The sequence below is a fragment of the Pholcus phalangioides genome, unplaced genomic scaffold (assembly GCF_987345545.1).
Source record: "Pholcus phalangioides strain wild (caught in Gottingen) unplaced genomic scaffold, Ppha-v1.0 ptg000024l_1, whole genome shotgun sequence".
Lineage (NCBI taxonomy): Eukaryota > Metazoa > Arthropoda > Arachnida > Araneae > Pholcidae > Pholcus > Pholcus phalangioides.
This window is the reverse complement of record NW_028301616.1, coordinates 1,338,980-1,363,919: the sequence shown is the minus strand read 5'-3', so window position 1 is coordinate 1,363,919 and position 24,940 is coordinate 1,338,980. Positions and strand designations below refer to the sequence as shown.

General features: G+C 37.8%; 2 protein-coding genes across 2 annotated transcripts in view; both read left to right on the top strand.

Annotated features, from left to right (window-relative positions):
- LOC149068552 (uncharacterized) overlaps positions 1-7,403 on the top strand; it is a 29,942-nt gene extending 22,539 nt beyond the window's left edge. The window contains exons 6-7 of the mRNA XM_089251080.1: positions 672-764; positions 7,155-7,403. Coding sequence (XP_089107206.1) covers positions 672-707 — 36 coding nt within the window. The 3' untranslated portion in view covers positions 708-764; positions 7,155-7,403. The remainder of the gene's footprint in view (positions 1-671; positions 765-7,154) is intronic.
- A 6,014-nt stretch (positions 7,404-13,417) lies between these two features.
- On the top strand, positions 13,418-22,696 carry LOC149068551 (uncharacterized). Its single transcript, XM_089251048.1, has 5 exons — positions 13,418-13,624; positions 16,360-16,397; positions 19,647-19,775; positions 20,262-20,288; positions 22,537-22,696. The coding sequence occupies exons 1-5, from the start codon at positions 13,495-13,497 to the stop codon at positions 22,630-22,632; spliced, it is 420 nt and encodes a 139-aa protein (XP_089107174.1). The 5' UTR covers positions 13,418-13,494; the 3' UTR covers positions 22,633-22,696.
- Positions 22,697-24,940: the final 2,244 nt, after the last annotated feature.

Below are 24,940 nucleotides of genomic sequence, written 5' to 3'. Positions count from 1 at the left end.
ACTGTAGGAGCTCTGATGTGAAGAAAATGGCCAGGTTCTGGGGTCTCCAGTGGTCTGTATGTACAACCCATAAGGGCATATGCAAGGTGGGATTGCATAGTATTGATAGAATAATGAGTTATTAAAAGACTCTGCAACCTTGCAATATTAGCCCTTTTTCAGTAGGTTTTTGATTTTTTTATTAGTATTTTTTACAACTATGATTATGTTGTGCACACCCCCTCCCCCCATGGGAAAGCTCAGCATTCATCACTACTGAGACACTTCATGCTAATGTTGGCGTGTCTAATTGCTAAATATATTTCGCTAAACTTGCAATGTTTCAAATAGAGAGAAAAACAAGCCCACAATTTTGTTAATAGTAAACTTGCCTACTTGCAAAATTTGTCAAGGTCACAAACAAAGAGCTGAAACAACATTCGGTTGTGAGGTTATGCAATTCCAATCTCTTGCATTTCAGAAACATCAGCCGGAATGTGATACTGTTAAAACTTTTTAAAGTGTTTTCTATGGTCAAGGTACAGCGATTTTCCCTATAGCATTTTAATGTAATTAAAAAAAAATAGAAGTTACTAATTTTATTTTGATGGCAGAAATAGATCAGACATTGTGTCAAATGATATTGTTAATTTTCTTTATATAATATTTTTTTTCTAATTCTTCTTTTAAAGACAACTGTCGATGATTCGGAGGATGGAGATGTATAAAATTTGTATGGAAAGAGAACTCTTGCTCCAAGTCGGCGTATTGGCATCTGATTAAAAGTGAGCATTTGCACCTGAATATTTTGATTAATTTTATTTGGTTGTTCCAGATGTATTCAAAGATCTTGTAATATCTCTGAGGTTTTGGATTTGGTTGTGACACCATAAATTGCACTTTATAAATGTTAACAAAATTATGTCTGAGTAGGAGTACGTAACCTTTCAGTCCATGGGCGAGACATGCACTATTTTCATGACTTTCAGGTCTTTCTTTTAAACCAGCACAACTCAGGTCTATTGCGATGGGCAATTTACTACCAAGTGAGTTGTACTGGAAGTGTAAGTGTGTGTACCTAACAGTCTGAGTGGGTATTTCATGATGTCTGATTTTTTTTTAGTGCTGCCATCTATATTTCAGAAGTGAAGTGTAATGATTGAATATTTGCACTGTATTATTTATAGGCATGTTTCTCTCTTTGGCGAGATGAGACTTTTTAAAGGGGAGATCGGCTCTAATTCGCACCTCGAAGTTGGGAACCACAGAAAACCAACTTCAGCCGACCACAAGTAGCAATGGTGGGGTTCAAACCCAGGACCTCGTGATGCGAATCAGTGACTGACCACTTGGCCACCACAGCGGCCACGTTCAGGTCAAAATTGGTATATGTATACAAATTCCTCTGCAGAATTTCTAGCAATTCACAATTCTGTGCACATCAGAATTCATGTTCTGAAAGTATGTGAGGCCCTAATATATTTATGTTGCTAGAACATGCATAATTCTGACAACATAAATAGCCAACCAGTATTGTTTTCACTGTGAGGATTAAGGTGGGTCCTTGCGATATGATAATATGATGTCCACATGACTATATTGCTGCGATTGTGAACAGCTGTCCCGCCAGCCATGAAATAAATTTGTGCTTCTCTAACAGGTGTCTTCATATAAATATCAGAACTTTTATAGAGTTTTATGAGAATCGGGAATATACCATGGGGTTCTCCAGCTTATAATGTTTTTCAAAAAAACCATCACGGAAAAACGTAAACAGGAAAACCTTAATGAGAAGGAAGGAATTGGAGTTGGCAATAGCCCATTTGTAAAATGTAAACACATGCATACTACCAGCTTGTGAATATTATGAAGGGATGGAAAGTATCAGAAAATTTAAAAATGAGATGGAAGAAGTCTTTTTTTTCAATTAGCCATAAATAAAGTAATTCAAAAGCAGAATCACCTTACAACAGAAATTCAAGAAGTAGTAAAGGGCAATAGAATTTAATTTTAAACAAATAGAAAGACTTTGGAAGAAAAATAGAAAATATGAGGGAACTAGTGGAACACAGGTTACAACGTTTTCTTTGCATTAAGGGTTTTTGTATGCATCGCTGCAAGTGACCAGGCAAAGACACATTGACAATGAATAAATAATTTATTAGGTTTTCTAACAAAGAATACTAAACTGAAAAGTTAATCACCTTCACGAGTCGGGGAATTCGAAGGGGTCGAGATAAGTCCACAAACATTCAATCCTCTTCACAGGTAGTAACGAGTCCGTAGGGACCGGTTAATAACGAAGAAACTCTAGAACCCGATTAGCAGCGACGAGGTCGTAGGGGCCGATAGGCAGCGACGAACGATCGTAGAATCTGGTTCTCAGAGAAGAACGTTCGGCAACGAGTCCGTAGTATCCCGGTCGGCGACAAGTCTGTGGGTACCGATGGGTGGCAGTGAACGACCGGCGGCAACGAGTCCGTAGGTTCCAGTCGGTGGTGATGGATGCGTAGACTCCCAATGCTGGATTTAGTTCATCAGACGATGATGAAGCAAGAGCATTCAAGAACGGTAGGTTGGCCCAGCGTAGCAGATTGAGAAGAGTATTAGACAACTCGGCATAGGTAACTTCTGGTGGAGGTGACCCTCAGTGAAGGGGAAAGTTCAATCCATTATTTTACAGAGACCTCAGCAATGATTTGGCAGATCGCTTCCAAAGATGGAGAACTCTTAGCACAGCAGCAGTGCTCACCCGCAAACAAATCACAAAACGCGCCAGTAAGAAGGAGCTACACCTTCTTATACAAGTTAAAGTGCTCCAAGCGCCATCTAGGCTTATTTGCATACTAGGAAGAAATTCTCTCCGCACTAGTGCAGTGACGTAGCCGAAAAACATACGTCTACGTGAGGAAGATGACGTCACTCCCCGGGAGATGTACAATCTAGGATCGTTGTGCGATCTCGGATCGGAGATCGTCACAAGGTGAATAAAGAAAATGAAGAAATAAGGATCGAAAATATGCATCTAAAGCAGGAGGTAACAGAACCGAAATACAGAATGAATGATTTGGAAACAAGAATCACGTTCGCACACACACACACAAGAAAAACATTATAGAAATCAATGTAATTCCAGAAATAAGAAATAAAAATATTTTTTAAATAGTAGAATCGGTAAAGGGAACATTTGAAGATTCAAGAAACAACCGAAATAGAGAGTGCACACCAGGTTCCCACGAGAAGCAACAACAAACCAAAGCCTATTATAGAGCTATTTCAAAAAGAAAAATGAAAGAGCATTTGGATACAAAATGCCAAAAAGCAACATATCACAGCTGAAAAATTGAATCCAGATTTTCAGAATGTCAGAATATATATTAATGAACATTTATATATATATATATATATTTTGAAATTTTTTTTAACACCAGAAAATAAAATTTCTTTATGACATGAATGTCGCTCTCCACTTGTTAATACAAGATATACAGAAGACTGGATGTTGTGAAGATATTTATTATTTGAGATGTTGATTTTTTAAGGAAGGAAAAAACTCATCTCTGCCTCTACCGGGAGTCGAACCCGGGTTCGACTCCCCGACAGAGAGAGAGCCCGTAGAGGAAATTAAAGAAGGAAAATTCTCAGTATTTCTAAGGCAGGAAATGAAGCACTTTTCTGGTTTTGAATATCCAAAGCTTAAGAACAAATTTTGACAATTTTTTAATTTTCCTAAGAACTTTAAATAAACAAATTGATGTATATTAAAGAGTATATTAAAAAACAATTTTAAAGAAATTGGAAAAGATAAAAGCATGCAATAGAAATACATAAATTAAAATATTTTAAACAAAAATATAGGACATAAAGTACTTCCAAACTTTCAAGATCCAATGGATTTGGCCATTAAATTCAATAATGACTTTATTATGAGGAATTTAAATGCTAATGAAAAAAATTTTTGCACCCATTGTATGGAACAAAATAATGCTATGAACAATTCGATCAATTCCATGTTTTATACTGATATAAATCAAGAAAAATTAAAGCATGTAAGAGAGGGATTTAAAGGAAAATAAAGCAGGTGGTTATGATGAATTGACCCTAAAATTATTAAAATAATTGCAAAATACCACTTGGGTACAATAAAAATTTTGAATCGATCATTCTGTATGGAATGGAATATTCTACCATGATTTGAAATACTCTCTAGTCCATTCCATATATAAAGCTGGAGATAGTAATGATTTGAAAAATTAGACCAATACTTCCAGTCTTCTAAAAAATAATTGAAAAATGTATAAAAGCCAGCTTCTTGATTTCCTGAATAGACAAAATTTTCTCAACTAACCAATATTGATTAAAAAAAATAAAAATACAGAAATGGCGATTCTTGATCTAACTGTTTAAACAATGGATTCAACAATAATAAATGTTCCATAACTGTTTTCCTAGATTTGAAAAGAGCGTTCGATTTGGACATTTTAACAAATAAACTATTTTTGAAAAGGAGCGAGAGGAGTCATACTTGAATGGTTTAAATCGTACTATTGCAACAGGAAACAAGCAGTTATTATTCAAAAAGAAATCTTTCAAGAAGTGGAAAAAAGGGGTACCTCAGGGTTCTGTTCTGGGTTCTATATTTTTAATATATATAAATGATTTATGTAACTTGAAATTAAGTGGAAAAATTATAACTTTCACATATGATACTGATACTGCAAATTTAATTAGAAAAGATGATCTAACAAATAATTAATATCTGGTTAATTAAACATAAATTAAAACTTAACACTCAAAAAACAAAATTCATCTATTATGAAGAGAAGAAACAAATTATAACACAAACATACACCTAAGAATACAACATAATTATTGTGAGTGCCTGGAGAACAATCACTGCCATTGCCAAGAAATAGATATCATTTTGGGAGTACAATTATTTGGGTATCACAAAACAGAATTATCTTATATGCAACACCCACTATATGGTATTTTAATAAAAAAGATTAGAAAATATGCAGTGATTATTTACAAAATGAAAAACTTAATTGATGAAAATTTTTTAAAAGATTAATTTTGTGTGTGTGTGTGCATGGATGTAATCAATTATATGCAATCAGTGCCTGGGGAGGAGCATATTACAAGAATATTCGGAAATTAGATAATACAGTAGACTCTCTGTAACTCGACACGATAATTCGACTATCTGGATAACTCAACATCTATTATTCCCTTGGTTGGCCCAATACTAATTTCAATGAAGGGGAAACTCTCTAACTCGACCCATGTTTGGCTTAACTCCGCTTAAGTTGTCTACAATTTTTGTCCTTTTACTACGACTGGTTTTTACAATTTCCTATTCTAAAAATTTTTTGACGTTGTCCGTGGATACTTTGATAATCCTTTGTTTTTTTTGTTCTATATGATGGGTCCCTTTTTGCGCTGTGGGGGTGGGGGGATGTGCATGTGAAGAATGAATGTTTGAAGCCTCTTGGCTGGCCTATCATTTTAGTGGCATTTCCAGGACAGGCCTTTCATTCTTTTCATGGCCAAAAGAAGTGTTGATGATCCCTAAAGTATGGTGTGATCCCTATTGGATGTGGACAATTTCAACATCCAATAGGGATAAAAATCGTATCTATTGTGAATTTTGATATTGGAACTCGGGCATGAGTGCCACGATTCGGAACTGCTTCCGTCATGTTGGTTTTTGTTCTGAGTCTTTGGAAAACAACTATTTCTCCGAAAATTCCTCCCAAATTAAGTGTGGAGAAAGCATAAATAGCACTATGGGTGATTGTATCGACAATGAATTTGTGAGTACTGACTCTGATCTTGTAACTTCAGGACTGTTAGAGGACGACTGTATTCTAGAATCAATCACCCAAAGCAAGTGCTTCGTGTTTTGAAGAAATAGAATCAACATTCAGATGAAGAAGTATCTGCCCTATCTTTCCATGATGCACAAAAAACTCTAGATGTGATACGTCACTTCCTACACAGTCAGGAAAAAACCGAACAATCACGGTATAAATTGAATAGTGTAGAAAACATTGTTTTCTCTTTGAAAAGAAAAACAAGCAAATGTACTTGATTATTTTTCATGAGGTAAATTTTTTTTATATGCTTTGATTCTATTTTGAAACAACCCAGAATTAAAATTAATGAGAATTAGCATTTTATTTAATGCAATCGTTAGAATGTATATAATTACGTAACACAAAAACGATCGGACAGAAATTTAGAGTGAAACCCCGCTAACTCGACATCCGCTTAAGGCGACATGTTTGTCGATACTTTTCGGGTGTCGAGTTAGAGAGTCTACTGTATATATAACAGAATAAGATCTCAAATATTAATCGATAATTCCAAAATACAATGCCATACTCTAACTTTGCGACAAAACTTTTTGTACAGTTATCAAATTTTCACAAATTAAAATTACTCAACAAAAAATCAAAATAGAACTACAAACAGATGTAATCCAGTTTATCAAGTGCCAAAACCAAAAAAAAAATAAAACATTATATAAAAAAGCTTTTCCTACATTGCCCCTAAAGTATTCAATTTTCACGCTGGAAAGCAATTTAATAACAATAAAAACATAAATCACATGATTCTTTACTTCCTTAGACGCATAGATTACAAAGCCATTTAGCTGAATGTATTGAAAGAGTATATAAAAACAATTATTGAACTGATTACAAGTAAAGAGTATAATAAAAAGAGAAATGATATAGGATTATTATATTGATCTTCAGGATAAGCAACTTAGATGCATACATAAACAAAAATACATTTGAACACATATATCTAATATAATAATGCTATTGCGAAAAAAAATAAGGAAGGACTTTTCAGTCCCTTGAGGCTACAAAGTGTATATTTGTAATATGTGTGTACATATTTTTTGTGTATTATATGTTCGTTTTCATGTAACATGTCTAAATTTGTGTATTACATGTTTGAATTTGTGAAGTAAATTTAAAAATTAAGTTGGGACCATGAAAATTTTACTTGTATTAAGCTGGGTAACTTTCTAAGTAGGAATGTTATAAGCAGGATCAACTATACCATACTGCTATAATATTTTAACCAGTGTATTATATAAGTTTTGAATTGCAGAAGTTTGAGTCATTACGAGTGAAAAAAACCTTTTTATTCTTCTGGAATAGGTGGAATCGTCATGTTTTTCACACGTGCCAATCTTTTGAGCTTCAAGAAGAGAACAGTGTGTTGCGAGAAGATATGTATTATCTGTACTCATGTGCACATAGAATTTTTTACTGCTTTTTTTTTTAAAAATTTGATCATCGTTCAAATCATTTTTTTGCACTCTGTACAAAGTAAATGACTTTCATTTGTGTTTTCTGTTTTGTAAAATTTCAGTTTAATAAACATTATGACATGTTCCAGTGATATCATTGATGGCCATCCAGTTTGTGTTTTCAACAAACATATCTTATGTAAGTTGGTGAGGGAAGAAAAATCACATTTTGAAAAGTTCAATCTTTTAGTTGATAGTCATGAAATATACAGGGGTAGTGAGAAATTAGTTCCCCATTTCAGAGATCCCCTTTATTTTAGTTCCCCTTTTTCAGAGCTCTGGAGTGCATTCTACTGCTCCAAATGAGATTAAATTTGTGTAAGATAAATTCATTTTTTGTAAGTTATTAAAGTATAAAAATTTATTTGAATATGCTCATGCATATGAATGTGTAACATGTAGCACACTAAAACTGCTCAATATGACCCCTTTATTTCTGAACAGGCTTTAAATAAAATATTTTCCACGGCTGAACGTGACACTGAATGCTGCCCTGTGCAACTAGAGTACATTCTTCAAAATTAAGGGGGACATTTTGAGCAGTTTGTGCTTTATATTTACATATGCAAGTTCATTCAATGTGTTCTTGGCGCCACCTATTGGCAGATTTCCGTACTATTTAATAAGAGCATTGATTGAATTACTTGTAGTACAAATTTTGTCTCGTTTGAAGCAGAACAACATGCTTCAGAGAGTGGGAACTTATTTCTCACTAACCCTGTATATGTTAGAGATGTGATAAATCCGGTGAGTTAGCATAATCACATACCATTTTGCTAAGTTTGATTAAATTTCATAAATGTGTTAACTGGCGATAATCCCTAGTTTAAATCTGTAAAGGGGCAGTTCAATTATTACGTCAGAAAATTTTTAGCCATTTTTGACCCCATTTTTGTCAGCAAAATTTCATCTGCCTCCTAATACACATATACACATTGGTGGAATTAGGGACGTACGCAGGCCCCCCCCAACGATCAAAAAATTTTTAATTTTTTTCGAAAGGAAATACCTTTACGTGTGTGTTATAATCAATTTCTGTTAGTTTCAATGCTGTTTGAAGGTTAAGAACTCAAAATTTATTTTTAAGAAATTGATTGCAATCCACCCTCTTAGCCATATATGATAAATCCTTGGCCGCTGGACCAAATGTGGAACTGGGGGTTATCTGATGTGAGCACCTGCCCGCCATAACCTAATTTTGTAAAAATGAACTAAGCAGCACTTTTACAGATCGCTTAGGTGACCCATGGCACAATTCCAGAGCATTTAAGCAGCCTGTGACGCATTGAGATCTCTTAATCGACCCTCAACCGTTCCAGAACACTTAAGAGATCTGTGGCACATTTAGAGACCCCTTGAGTGACATGTGGCACACAGTGTTAGGGCAGCCACCTCGTTGGGCAATTTGCCTGTTGTGGCGTTGTATTTTTATTATATTTTTTATATATATTTATTCCTATATCATTTTTATTCATATTCCTATATAGTTGGCTCACTCTACCAAAGCCTCCTAGATACTACTACTTCTAGGAGGCTTTCACTCTACCTTTCGATAAAGTTATCCTCAAAGAGGATTCTGGGGGATTGGAACCTGGGTACAACGTCAGGTGAAAAACCGTGGGTTCGAAAAGATGCCCCTTTGCATTTATCGGTGAACGTGGTTGCCGAAGCGGCGGTCTGGATACAGAGGTTAGCCATCGTTCGATCCTTGATATGCATGTGGTCAATTATCTCGACTCCTTCTGGCCCGTCGTGGGAGGTGAAGGCTTTGGCCGATCGAAGGATCCTTCCAAAGCATAGGCTTCCGGCGGGAATCGTGACGTGCATCGGTCGTCTCTAGTTCCGTGTGTCTGACGCCAAACGTTGTGCCGTGTTCCAAGAAGCCTGGCAAGACTGAGTCGAAAGAGAGCCCATTCGTATTTTTATTGAGGCTTAATTTCAGAAGGCGAGTCAACCACAACTGGCGGGGCCCGACAGAGACAGGAGCTTACTACCAGACCTGTTAGTGACTTCTGGACCGTTGGGTCTCTACGAGCAGATAACAGACTAAAAATAATCAGGATGATACTATTCCAGTCTTGAATTCCGAGACCATTTACATAGTCTCGATTTTTCTTTACACAATTTTGCAAAACTTGATTTCGATCACTTAATAAGGTTTTGATGTATATTGTGCTCTTTCTAAAAGAATTGAACTTCGGACTGTTTGCAAGGTTACAAAGTTTGAATATATACACTGCTCAAAACAATTAGGGGAGCAAGCAAAAAAGTGAAGAAAACCGTGTGAGACAGCCACGTATTGGCATACAATGGATAGTACACGCGTATCAATGCGCAATACAGAAAAAAGACGTAAAAAAATGTGGAATTAAGCTTTAATTCTTTGAAAATATTGAAAAAACATGAAAAGATGATTTAGGGCAACAATTTGGTTATATGTAAACGATAAAAAGAGTTTTAACAGGGCGTGTGGTCTCCTCGAACAGCTAAGACTGCTGCACACCTGTTTGCAATGGATGCGATGAGGTTATCGATCAGACTTTGGGGAATACTGTTCCACTCCTCAAGAAGTGCAATCTGCAAGTCTCGGACAGTAACAGGCGGCCTTGGTCGCGCAGCAATGCGTCGTCCGAGCATGTGCCAAACATGTTCGATTGGATTCAGGTCAGGAGAGCACGCTGGCCATTCCATACGCTGTATTGTTTCAGCTTCAAGCATATTCTCCACCAGACGAGCTCTATGCGGTCGGGCATTATCATCCTGGAAAACAAAGGAATCTCCAATGGCTCCAGCGTAAGGGATGACATGAGGTCGCAGTATCTCGTCTGCATACCTTCGGACGGCCAAAGTGCCATTCCGAATGATATGCAGGTCCGTACGTCCGCCTATGCTGATTCCACCCCATACCATCCAACCAGCTCGTCTGTATTGTGACCTTTCACGAACGAATGCGGGGTTATTTCGAGTGCCCCTGTCCCTCCATACCAGAACACGTCGGGTGTCACACTCCAGACTGAATCGGGACTCGTCTGTAAACAGCACTTGGCTCCAATCATGTTGCTCCCAATCTCGATGTTCAGCAGCCCATCTTCTTCGGGCCGCACGGTGGCGTGGGGTCATTCGGAATGCAGACCATTGGCCTACGTGCATAGTGCCCTTCCTCATGAAGCCGATTACGTACTGTTTGGCTGGACACCCTTCGTCCTGTTGCCAAGAGCAACCGTCTTTGCAGTTGCGTAGCATTCTCTGTTCTGTTTCGACGGGCTGTTAACCGTATATACCGGTCATCAGTTGCTGTAGTGGCGCGTGGCCGACCTTGCCCTGGTCGACGTCTAACATTTCCTGTTTCTTGGAATCGATTCCACAGCCTTGCAACAACACTTCTGGCGACTCCAACAGCGTCCGCGACACTACGTTGTGTTTGCCCGGATTCCAGTCTGCCTATAACACGCCATGCCATGGATTCCGGTAAATCACGTTGTTGAGACATCCTCAAGTCACCTTGTCTCAAAAGAAAAATACTGCGCAATCGAATTTCACAGTTACGGCAGTAAAACAGACGTTTCTGCAACATCCCGATTTCTGTCCTTATCTCCTTTTTCTGGTTTTTGACGTCATGAACTTTGATTTGCATATGAAGTTTTCTTCTTCCGTTTCCTGCTAGGCTTTAAATTATGGATGATTCATTTTATGTTACTTATCGGTATACATCTTTGCGTAATTTTGTTAAAACCATGTGCTCCCCTAATTGTTTTGAGCAGTGTATGTCTACCCAATATCAAACTATCTACTGAACTGATTTCACTTCTTGCAATTCTTTGCATTGTAGTGCAATCCATTCACCGCACACGTTCTGTTCGGGATGCAATGTTAAGCAACATCCCAGCAATACGTGAGGGAGTAAAATGTACCATCCCAGCAATGCACGAGAGGAAGTGCGAAAAACAAGAAGAAGAGGGTGCAAACATTTCATTCTCTCCAACAACATGTTTTGGAAAGGTAGGACATTAATATAAAAAAGGTATCTCACAGAAGTTATGTAAAATGAGCATGCTCCTAGTACAGACTCCTTCCTTTGACTATTGTTAAAAGCATGACCCTCCCCCACCAATGCAGTGGCGGACCATGCGGCCATATTGGGCGCCGCTCTAGGAGGGGCGCCAAATGGAGTTGAAAGGGAGAAAAAAAAGCTTTGTCTGCTAAAAAAAACGTGGTCAGTAGCGCCAAAAACAGATTCCGCGCGGGTAGAGATTTTTTTCCTCGAGGCGCCTCTCTCTCTCTCACCAAATCCGGATTTTCTCGATGTGAAATTGTTACGATCGACAACCGCCGACGATAACCACACGACCGCATAGTGGCTAGATGACAAAACTATGGATATTTTAGCTGGAGTTTTTACAGATCACGTTTTTTCCCAACGATCTTCGAGAAATTTTGGTAATTTAAACGAGTAAACCAAACCCCTTTTTTCGATTCTTCGCAAAGGCTCGTGTGCGATCTTTTGAAAAATAAAGCGAATTTACGTCGTAGATATGCTGTCTTTGAACGTAGGTCGGAAGCCGCGAAATTACCGTTATTTTTAGTATGTAACCCGCTGGAGGAAAACCTGTCCCCAAAATCGGAAAATTCGGCATATTCATTCAGAGACTTTGATAGCCCGCGGGTTATACCAATAACAGTATAGGACTTTATACTTCAAGGTAGTAGAACTACTTTCCAAAGTCACGAGATAACGTGATTGTGGGAAGTGAAAAAAATGGAAGTCCCCTCCCCCCCCGTATCTTTTTCCCTGGCTCGGAAAGAACGCGTCCCGTGAACAAAATTTTCATGCTTCTTTATCCTAAATTCCGGATATTTGACGCACTACAGTGCATTAGCGGTACCTCCGCGAACCACAAACAAGAATTGGCGCAAATGCGCAGGGATTCGGCGCGTTGGCGCAGTTTGGCGCAATTGGAGCAGCTATTGCACTCCTGTGAATCTGACGTAAAGTTGGTTTCTGTGTAATGCTTGTTGCGTGTAGTGCTTCCATTTGCCATAAATGTTCTAACTATGAGTGAATTGTAATGATTGAATAATTGTATCGTTGTGTAGGCCTCTTGTTCTCTATGGCGAGACTTATTAACGGGAAGATCGGCTCGCATTCGCGCCGAGTGAAAATACCGTCATAACAAATCTGTTGTAAAAAATGCCGCCCCTATAAACATGCCGCCCTAGGCGGTTTCCTCGTCGCCTCATGCCTGGCGTCGGCCCTGTTCAGAAAGCACTGTGGTGCTCACAAGCAACAGGTTGAATATGCCTGCTCTAAAGCAAGAGTGCTCAACCTTTTAGATAATACGAGCCCTTTTATTGGTTTAAAAAACGAATCGCGAGCAACTTAAGTGATCTGTAAATGTGTTGCGGGCCGCTAAAGTCCTTTGGTTGCGTTATCCAGAAATGTTCGCGGGCCGTTTGAGTGCTCTGAAGTTGTGTCGCTGGTCACTTCAGTGATTCGAACTGTGGCGTGGGTCTATTTAAGTGAAAAAAGTTTCTAAAAATGTACCGTTTTGCTGACTTTTGGCAAAATTAGGGGTTTGAGGTTCCGGGTCACACATAAATAAGTCCGAGGGCCGCATTTGACCCGCCGGCTATGGGTTGATCATGTATGCTCCAAAATGGCGGCTCCAAATTCGGCCTTTTGCGTGATCACGAAAGACACATTTTCCACAACGTCAATTATTCCGTGACAAGTTGTCCCGTCCGTTGAAGTTGTGACAAAAAATCTATGAAAACTTCATTTTCTGCATTTGATTAAAAGGAAAAATTGTATCAAAGGGTCGCAGGAAGAGATGAAAAGGACCTGCGCATTCGTTTTTTCCGTAAAGGAAGGTTTATGAAAACGTTGACGAACAAAAGATACGTTCGTGGAACAATGGGCTACAGACCGGCTGTTTCAATAAAAACCCGATCCGCAAGAAAGCCGCACATGGGAAAAGTGTCGAAATTCAATACAAATTTCGAACAGGATGTTGTTCTCAAAGCTCTAAGGACGTCACCCGAAATTCGGCGCCAACGAGGTAAAAATAAAATAAGGTTTTTCTGTGTAAGTTTTGATGGTATAAATGTAAGCATTTTGCCCGCATTAATCCTCCTCGTCGTGTCAACAGATATTATACAGCAGATTGTGAATTGTGTGTTTGTGCACCACGATGAAGACCTTCGGAAAGTTCTGTTTGATGTTTTTGCTCTGTTTCGTTTCACGTATTGCTTGCGGTGACGATGATGGCATCGTCGTGACCTGCTTTGAAGAAGTTATAAGTGTCATGAAAAAAGTTTATGGTAAGAGTGAAAAAATTTTCTAATTTTGGTCGAAATGCTCCATAGAGACGCTACTTACATACAGGGTGATTCTGAAAAGATGGTAAAAAACTAAGGTGAGCAAGAGGTAATAGCACACACCAATACGAACAATTGTCATCAAAGAATGAAAATGGTCTAACATGAAACGCGTTTCGAAACGGCCGCTCCGCAAACGTTAAAACGGCATTCCTGTTGAAATTTATCGAGAAGAACACCATGCATGCAAATGAAACCTGGGGAAGAAGAATAAACCGTACGCGGGCATGCATTTCGCACCCTGTGACATGCATATCTGCATTTAACTTCTCCAAATGCATGTCTGCTTTTTTCAGTATTACTAAAGAGCTCCATTATCCCGTACGTTACAACTGTTAGAGCGGTTGCACGCTGGAATAACTTCACAAGCATGGCGTCCGCGCCTTTTATGCGTTGTGACGCAGATTTGCATACACGGTTTCTTCTTCTTCCCCATGTTACATTTGCATGGATGGTGTTCTTTTTTCTCTCGATAAATTTAAACAGGAATGCCGTTTTAACATTGGCGGAGCGGCCGTTTCGAAACGCTCGTTTGCGTTTCATGTTAGACCATTTTCATTCTTTGATGAGTATTGTTTGTATTGGTGTGTACTATGACGTCTTAAAGTTTTTGCCATCTTTTCTGAATCACTCAGTATATAAGCACCCCTAATGATACTCAGGGCGTCCCAATTCGGCCTTTATCTCATCAACCGTTTGTCGTAGAGGTATGGTTCCAATTTAGAAAATGCTCGAAATGTGTTGAGAAATCATTCTGTACCAGTTTTGATAGTGAAAATCCAGTATGTCACAAAAAATACTTCCAATTAGAAAGTTGTTGCTCTGTCTCTCCTGAGACAAAAAAAAAATCTCAAAAATTGGAGAAAAAGTGGGGAAAGAACAGCATAAATGAGGGAAAGAAGCGTAGTCCGTTAGTTTATGTTGTTCTTTCCCCAACTTTTTCCCGATATATTTGAGTTCTATAATACCTCAACGAATATTGCACTTAGAAACGTGGAACTTTTTTGTTGGCCTCAGAAGAGACAGCGTAACAAATTTTCAATTGGAAGTTAGAGGATGTGGAGATCGTTTAACAATATACATTTTTCATTTTGTGACACACTATATTTTAACTCAAATCTGGTACAGGGGGATTTCTGAACACATTAGCGGGCAATAGCCCAGGGAGGCAAGTTGGGAGAGACGGCAAAATTGAAGAACGAACGGCCAAGAAAATTAGTAGGAAGGGAGGAAGGCGGCGAAATACGTATAATTCACCATAAATCCGTCTTTGTCCAGATTAACTCTAGTGACGAGTTGCGTCAGAAGTTCTCTTAAGATATTTTGATATTTTCCAGAAGCTTCTCAGGTTGGTTTCCAAAACCACGTGACAGACACGTACGCTGTCTTTTGTTAGCAAAATACAAGACAAGATTTTGGCTTCTTCATTAGGCTCTCGTAACGTGCTATTTCTCTATTGAAAGGGAAATTTACTGCTTCGTTTTATTTAACTAGAAAGTGTTTTTTAATGATTATCTGCAGCTGGCCTCAATCTACTCTGAAGCCGTGAAACTCCACTTTCGCTAAAATACAGAGTTTGTGCAATACTCGTAACACCGTATCATAGACGAGATATATACTGTAGTTTTTACACTAACTATGCACTTTTCTGTGTGGTCTTTCGGCCGCAGAGGCAATTTACTGCCATTTCAGCTCCGAAGAGGTGGCTGAGTTGGAATTTACCATCGTGGGACCTAACTGTGCATTTCATGTAAATTTCGAATGGGGACCATGCACGTTATACAGTACACAGGAACTGCTGCAAAAATTCACACTAGAAAACTTGGGAGATGCCATTCAAATTTCGGATAATACAAATATAAACCACAACAGGCAAAATTGCGAACGAGGTGATTGAGAAAAAGATGACAAGGAAGAGACAGCCCGAAAAACAGCCCTGGAAGAACAAAATCAAACATACATTTTTAAGAATACCATTGCAACTTTTAATACCATGTACTGAAGAGGGGAGGGCACTACGTCTCCCATTCAAAAACAAAGAAGACAGGATGCAAACAACATTCAAGCTGTTGTGAAAATTGGGGAAAAGTGACGTTGTAAAGGGTGTGCGTGGAGACGTCCTCTTTTCTCAGTTTTCGAATCTGGTAACCCTAGCGACGAATATTGCACTTAGAAACGTGGACTATTTTTTGTTGGCCTCAGCAGAGACAGGACAACAACTTTCTAATTGGGTTTTCGAACACAGGGTGTCCGTATGAAAAAAAAAATCACCATTTATATTTTAATAACTATACAACCCCTTGAAACGTGAATGACATATCTGAGTACTACACGTTATTAGGATGTTTTTTAACTGGAAGTTAAATACCTCTCGGATCAACGGTTCACCAGTAAAATGCGGCGAGGGGAATTAACTAATCATCCTATATATACTGTGCAATCTTTTATGAAACACTGCAGGGGTTCTCAATCTTTGCACGGTGGTGGCCATGACAGAAGTTCTTCAAAGCTATTTTTTGTTGAACTGCTGCGGGAGAGCCGCAAGTGAGCGTGGATCAGGGAAAGGGGGAGCCACGGGTGTAAAAAAGGTTTGTGAACCCCTGAAATACTGTACTGAAGGAATTTTCATTAAGAAATTGATTCAAACCATCCCTGTTTCATGTTGTATTTTTTTTCAGAAATCACTCCACCGTGCGTGACGGATTTTTTGATAGAGGTTGGTAAGCCTTTTTGGTTTTACACTTATTTGTTCTTTAATTCTTTTTTTTTTCTTCTCGCTGTCATTCATTGCTACTAATAAACCACACATGCACCTCGTCGAGATTCCTCTGCGGAACCGTGCGTGTACGTGTTATGAACCTGACGTGATTTTTGTTATATGTATTGTCGCCGTCTGCCATCAGTTTTTCTAACTATGGGTGAAGTGTAATGATTGAATAACCATCATTATATAGGCCTGTTGCTCTCTGTGGCGAGACTTTCTCACGGGGAGATCGGCTCGAATTTGCGATTCAATGTTTGGAACCACAGAAAACCAACTTAAACACTGTCATTCATCGCTACATGAAATCCCGACACTAGTCTGACGTTGATAAAAACGCTTCTGGTAAGTAATAATTTGTCTCAAAATTGACGTGATAAAAATGGTCATTAAATCCACTTTGAATGGAATGAAAGTTAAAAAAAAATTAGCTTATGCAAATACTTCGGTTCTTGGAAGTTAGATGACGTCATACGAAGAATAAAATCAAAACAAAAGATTATATTCAGATGACGTAAAAGATGAAAGAAAGAGGAGAAATACAAGATTATCAAAAGTTATTGTCGAAGTTATTGACTGCAGTTATTGTCGCATTCTTCATTTTTTATCCTTGAAAAATTGTGACTAACGCAAACAATATTATTTGCGTTATTTATGATTTGCGAAAAAAAAGAAAGAAGGGATTTAAAAAAAAAATCCATTTTTTTGTTACAAATACAACGCCACAACATGCAAAATGCCCAACGAGGTGGCTTTTCAATTTATTTATTCATTTAGTATACAACATTCAGCAGGGACATCAGTAAAAACAATAAATTAATCAGACACACGAAAATATGTAGAGGGGGAAAACGCATAAAAAATGACACTATATGAAGTTGGTTTTCTGTGGTTCCCAACTTCAAAGCGCAAATGCGAGCAGATCTCCCCGTTAAAAAGTCTCGCCACAGAGAGCAACAGTCCTACAACGATAAATCATTCAATCATAACACTTCACTCATAGTTACAAAAACTGGTGGCAGATGGCAGCACTGCACATAACAAGCATTACAGAGAAACAAAAAAAACTTCACGTCAGGTTTCACTACACGTACACGCACATTCCCGCATGTACCGATTCGTTGGGAGGTTCCGCGGGGGGGAGGGGTGTGGGCGGGGTGCATGTGTGGTGTAGCAGTAGTAGGTAGGGCCTCCAAAAAATGGCTCGGGGATCCCTCATGTTCTTAAGTTTCTGCAATTTGCCTGTTGTTGCGTTGTATTTGTATTGTATTGTATTGTATAATAAATGTTTAAGAAAAAATCCCCGAATACATAACACAGACAATAAAATACGTATGTATATACAAATAAAATTCAATATATGATAAAATAAAATTGCATCATCTTTAAGAATCCGTTGCATCTCTTTGAATCATCGACTGCTTTCTCAGATCCGCTGATCTTTTCTGTAAAATATATACACTGTAAAAAATATGCGCACTGATTCAATTATAATTGCTGTAAATAAACACATTTTATCCTAATGAAACGAAATTTCATACGAACCACACCCGACTTCATTAAAAGGATGGCGTTTTGTGCACCCTTGCGTCCATGAACTACGATCAACAATTGCGTCTAGGTTTTAATGGATTCAAGGCATTAATGTTCTTACATACAGCTACAGTTCTCTGAAATTATCAAAATGATATCAATTATTCAAATATAATTCAAATGTTTTTAATGACTATTAAATGTGTAGGGTATGTGTCCCATAAATTCGTAAATAGTTTAAAAATTCATAAAAATTGGAGAATTGGTATATTATTCTCACGGGAAGGAGGGAGCATTTTTTTTTTGGTACAGAAAAATATTTTGGCTCGAATTTTTGTCGATAGACGCGCAGCACGAACGCAAATCAAAAGTTATTGGACTTGAACCTTTGTTCGATCTATTTTGTGTCCGAAAAGTTCGTAAAGCTTCAGCCGGCGATTCGTGGCTGAGGTAAAACTTCACCATTAATGCTTTATCAATCAATGGTCAACATCACAATGAAAACCATATTCAAGCGGTGCCAGTAACAGGAAAATGCAGAAATAAACTGTTAATCGTTATCTAATCCTTAGGGTGACCATAAATCCCGCATTTCCCGGGACAGTCCCGGTTTTTTCTGTTTTTTGGCCGTCCCGACTTTTTAGCGAAAGTATCTCGGTTTTTCCTGTTTTTTGCACGAAGCTTACTTGAATTTTTATTCTTGAAGTCAAAGAATGAAATTATTTTTCCAATAATTATTACATTATGATAATTACAATTTCAAATAAGAATATTAATCTCTCACATTTCTTTTTGGTGAACGTTTTATTTCGTGGAATTCATTTAAATCCATTGCAATTTGCAGTAATACTTTGTTTCCCGCCATTTTTATGTTTACTTAATTTCTCCAATATTTGGCAACTTTGTTTACTTTTGGCTAGGGTGACCATACGTCCCGTATTTCCCGGGAGAGTCCCGGTATTTTCTGTTTTTTTGGCCATCCCGACTTTTTGGCAAAAATGTCCTGGTTTTTCCCGTATTTTACACGAAGCCCACTTGAATTTTTATTCTTTATTGAAGTCAAAGATTGAAACTACTTTTCAACTCAAATTATATTATGATAATTACAACTATAAATAAGAATATTAATCTCCCACATTTGTCTTCGTGAACGTTTTTTTTTTCGTGGAATTCATTTTAATCCACTGCAATTTGCAGTAATGCTTCATTTCCCGGCATTGGGATTTTTCCGTAATTTCAACAATATTTGGCAACTTTGTTCGGTTTTGGCGTAATTTTTTGGCGATGATTGGCAATGTCCCGTATTTTCCCGTATTTGGAATCTCAATTTCCCGTATTTCTCTCGAGGAAATATGGTCAGCCTACTTTTGGCGATAATTGGTGATGTCCCGTATTTGGAATTCCAATTTCCCCTATTTCTTACGAGGAAATATGGTCAGCCCATTTTTTCCTGCATCCTGTAGGAACCTAATTTCCATATTTCTAGATTTGCTTCCGTCGCGCAGCGCGCTCTATTGACAAAAAACGAAATTAATGTTTTTCCCCTCGCCAAAAAAAAAAAAATCTGCCATCTACAATTATGGCTCTTTATTCCCCCCCCCCCCCGCACAAAAAATACACCTTTGTATTGTTCGACTTGTAAATTGCTTATTTTATTGTATAATTTGACAGCAATACAAGAATCCGGCTGAGTTAGGCACCAAAATCATGGCTGAACTCGAAAAGATCAACGAAATGGAAGAAGAAGGAGCGGATACCGCTGAATTAATGGAAACGATAACAAAAGGAGCCAACGAAATGGTAAGCAATTATGATAACGTGATGAGACTTTTTGGGAGCTTACGCCGGGTTTTCCTAGGAGTAGAATTTCTGCGTCGTGTGCAGCGCGAAAACGCTGATTGGTTGAAAACCTGAAATTCAGGTTTTTTTTCAGGTATTTTCACCAATCAGTGTTTTCACGCTGCACGCGCTGTAGAAACCTGCTCCTAGGAAAACCCGGCTTTCGTATGACCATAAGTCATCATTAAAGTCCGGATTATATGCAAATGCATATATGGTTTTTTATATTTTGGCCTTTTTTAGCATTAGTGCATATAAATGCATAAAATAAAAGAATTTTGATAATAAGTGCAAATTTTTCGAAGGTTTATTCAAGCATATTTCTCCACTTTTTAGTGCATAAAATCCGGGCTCTAAAAAAATTAATATTATTAATCATTATTAGTCATTATAATTTTCGAGAAAATGCAATTAATTAATCGTTTCCGTTTACTTTTTGCTGTGTAGATGGCAGATTTACCCGAAGACGACAAGGTGAGTGTCAAAAATGACTTCTCAACATAAAGTGAACATAAATACCATCACACACACACACACATGGTCCTTAATATATCATTTCTTTTAATAGACTTGCATTATTTAGGTATACAGTCAAACCTCATTAGTACGTCAACCGAGTAACGCGTCTCTCGGCTTATCGGTTCGCATTTTGAATACCCTAGTTTTTACCTATGGAGTTCTAATGTTAGTAAACCCCTGATAATGCGTCATCCCACACTCCTCTTAAAAAGTCACTTTTTTGTGAAAGCACTCATTGAAAAATTGCCATTCAAATCGGAAACTCTTCGTACTATATACACGATGAGTTCGACGTGTTCACTCTTATCACGTCAAAGATCTATCTAACATTTCAAGCAGAAGCCACTGAAGCCCCCCCCCCCCCCCCAATTACTGCAGGATTGTTCGATTCTTGGTCAGCTTTAGCTAAGAAAGTGTCCATTTTCCTGTATGTTTTCTGACCTTGGCACACGTCTATAGAGACTTCCAATTTCAATCTTTTTGGATCGCTTCAACTTCTACACAAACAAAACTCACCAGTGGTTTTTTTTTTTCAGTGAAAATATAAACAATTTTTTTAAACTCATGAAGAATATTTTATTTTCATTTATGATGTTCCAAAAGAGTTGAAGTGCACATACACAAGTCGACAAATAATATTTATAAGCATAATAATAACAATGAAGAGGCTCTTACAATACGAAAGTTATTTTTAGAAAATTGACTTGCACTGACTGGCTTTTGATCCCTCCACTTATAGACCACTGAAGTAACCTGCGGCGCTATTCCAGATCCAAGTGGCCTGTACTCTCGTTAATGTTGGGATTAGATTTACACCCTCGATGTAGACCAGTGGTTCTTTACCATCCCGCATCATCAGTGCAATGCGACTTTCCTTCCCGCACCCCCTTTGGATGTTAGAAAACTTAGTCTTTCTGTAATTAATTACGTTAATTATCCATTAATTCATTTCTGTAAACTGTTCTGCTTCACTTTTTTTTAATAAAAATTAATTCAAAAATTAAACCAAAAGGAAGTTACTATTTTTTTAAACATTTTTCGAAATTTGGGGAAAAGCTGGAATTTGGAGAATAGTTTTAGTTCTTCACTTATTGATTCCAGCCAGGCGCGTGTCGGGAGGGGGTGAATTGAAAAGTTCTTTAAATCATCCAGGACTTTAAATCATCCTATTTTACGGGACAGACTAATTTTCCATACTATTCGGCGCTTGGGAGGGGCGATCATTCTTATTCCCCCGCCGAGCTGGATTCGCACCTGAGTGAAAGCAGACATCTTCAGCGATGAATGAAGCGGAGCCAGTCATTTTCAGCCATGAATGGAACGGGAGAAGACATCTTCAGCTGCGAATGAAACACAAGTTTCTTCAGCTGCGAATGAAATCCAGGTACTCGGGTTTCTTTAGCTGCGAATATAGCGGAGGCAAGCGGATCCAGGGCCATTTGATTATAATGAAATCGCTGCTGAAAAGGGTTAAGAACCTCTGACGTAAACATTCCTCTGGGGAATTTCAAACGAACTGGCGCATGTCGAAAGGCGTGTAAACAGCAGCAGAAAAAACGACTTAAAATTCTATCAATAGGTTTGATGGCATGTGTTTACATGGGAAATACGAGTCGTACGCCTTATTAACATACACTCATATAACATACGGGGCAAAATGAAGGGCGTATGATCATCCAACAATCCACAGTGTGACTTATCACTCATCTTATTAATTTATCATTATTATTATTATTTTGTAAAATCCCCACTCGCGAGCTCAATACTATTAATAATTATTAATAGTACTGTTTTTTCAATCGAAACAGAAAACAAGTATGATCGCTAATCAAAAAATAAATTTGCAAAGCGAATTTCGCATAACACATTTTTTGCAAACGGAAGCTAAAATAAGGTGTCAAAATGTAGAGTGTGATTCATTTTTCTTGAAGAATAGAGCAATTAAATTTTTTCATAATTTTTCTGAATAATCAGTCAACATGTTGTAATATTTTTTCCCGTCTCGCAACCCCCAAAAATATTCTCCCGCATCCCCGGTAAAGAACCACTGATGTAGCTGGATGGTTTATGTTATGTGAAATGAATGCTGTCTCATTTAATTCTGTTTTTGTTTTGTATTTATCCCTGTTTGTTCGTCATTCTAGATGTCTTGATGATCTTTACCCATAGCACCGTACATACTATACTGTATTTGTTGTTTCAGAAATGTTTTAAGGAGACCGCAGAATTATACAGTAAAAACCTGGACAACATGCAGCTTCCGACGTGCCAGCAACTCGCTCAAGAATTGATCAGCTAATCTCCATTTGACACATGCGATGTAATCTCGAGGCAATAAAACTTAACACGAATGAAGCATTGGATGCCATGTCGTGTATTTTGTCCGTCAAGTGTGTGTGTGTAAACAATAACTGCTGCCAAACTGTACATGCACCACGTAAACCAGGATTTCCTAACCTATGGGTCGCGACTTCCAAGATGGGCCGTATAAATCCCCTAACAGCCAGGAGCTCTTGAGTCTATGTGTCACGATATAAACTTGATTCGCAGATGAATTGATTGATTTTTTGAGAAGGGTCACACAAATCCACTTACAGCCAGAGATTCTTGAGCAGAGTCAAGACTCAAAAGTGTTTCTCTGGAGCTTCCCAGATCAGTGTTTCTCAACCGCCAGTTCGAGGTCCTGTACTAAGCCTTAACATTAGTCACACGAAGCCGTGAGTGATTCAGTTTCCTTTTTCCATTAATTTCTCGTTAGTTGTATGTAAGACCGGGCCTTTCACTTACACAAAATAAATTTACCGGTCCGCCAACTTCCAAAGGTTGAGAACTACTGCCCTAGATGAGTCGTACAAATCCACTCATAAGTGGATTAACAGGACTATAAATACAGTAGTCCTGTTAGAAATGCACTTATTGCGTCACTGATTTCACTAATTTCGAAAAAACCGTCCCATGGGTCGCGAAAAACGAATACTTTTTTGTTGATTTTGGGACGCTGTGTTGAAAAGGTTAATAACCCCTGACGTAAACATTCCTCTGGGAATTTCAAACGAACTGGCGCATGTCGAAAGGCGTGTAAACAGCGGCTTAAAAAAAACCCAGACTTAAAATTCTACCAATAGGTTTGATGGTATGTTACATGGGAAATACGTGTCGTACGTCTTAATAACATACACTCATATAACATACGACACAAAATGAAGGACGTATGATCACCCAATTCACACAGTGACGAACTCAGTTTATTAATTTATTATTATTTTTTTATACACTCACCCATCTCAACAGCGAGCTCTAGGTCCGCTCATGCAATAAGCAGCATACATATCACATTGCAAATGTGCGAAAAATGTAAACCCCTACTAATCTTAATATTAATACATAAAGATGACTGATTTCTGGTAATGATATGAATGTGATAATGTGTTGAATAAAATAGGAAAGTATATAAAAAGTTGAAAGAAAAATTTCTACGCAAAATTAGTGGCTGCAGACTATATTGAAATATTGATATCATGCATTATCTCAAGAGAACCAATATATAACTAGAACCAATTCAGCAAGACCAACATCAGTTTTGAAATCAGCAGCTTCGATATACCTTAAAACCATTAAAATTTCCTTTGGGAACATGAAAATGTTTTTTTTTTCCTGTCTAGAATTTGGCTGTTTTAATCTACTCACAAACGTTTAGTTTCATGGTAGTTATTAGAGCCAGTATTATTCGAAAAAATAATTTTGAAGATTTACCTCATTCCTCTCAGAAATTTTCAAGGGTAGTTTGGTATAAAAGGACGAGATTTCTTTCTTTCACAAACCGAGCACAACTTCGATCTATCACCATGGCCATTTTACTACGGAGTGAGTGACGTGCACCTAATATAAAGGTGCATGTCACAATATTCTTGTATGCTGAATGCCATCAAAGTAGAAATTGCGACAAAAAAAAATGGACTCGGTACTTTCTGAAGAATAAAACAAAATGAGACTAATAGAGATAAATATCTATTTATCAGAATTAAATTAAAATAAAAATTAGTTCAGTTCACACACACACACACACACACACACACACACCAACTAGAGGTTATAACGTCTGTAAAGTTGGAGTTGTGAGATGCAAAGAACATATTTTTTTTCTCTCGGATTAACACCTTCTACAGCAGAAAGCCACTGATTCATTTCACTTACGGTCCTTGAATGTACTGCAAAAATAAGGAAAGATTTTTCGTATACCTCGGCCTGCTATATCGAATGGCTACAGGTTAGATGGACGACTTCAGTGACGTCAAAGCTTCGCGCGGAGGCTTTCTGCTATACAAGGTGTTGTTCTAATTTGGCGTGTAAAAAAACTTTCTTTTTTTCCTGAAAAGTGCGAGGGAAAAAAACTCGTTTCTGTACCTCTTTCGTTTTTCGAATTTCTGAGCGAGTGTTGATATATTTTAAGCATTTTCAAAAATGCCAAATTATACGTATGGTGTACGTTTGGTGAATTTGGCAGGATTTTGAAGTGACGTCATCAACTTTTATGACTCATTAATTATGGGTCTGATCAAAAAACTGAAAACACTTTTTTCGATATTAATTTTTCACAACGAATCACG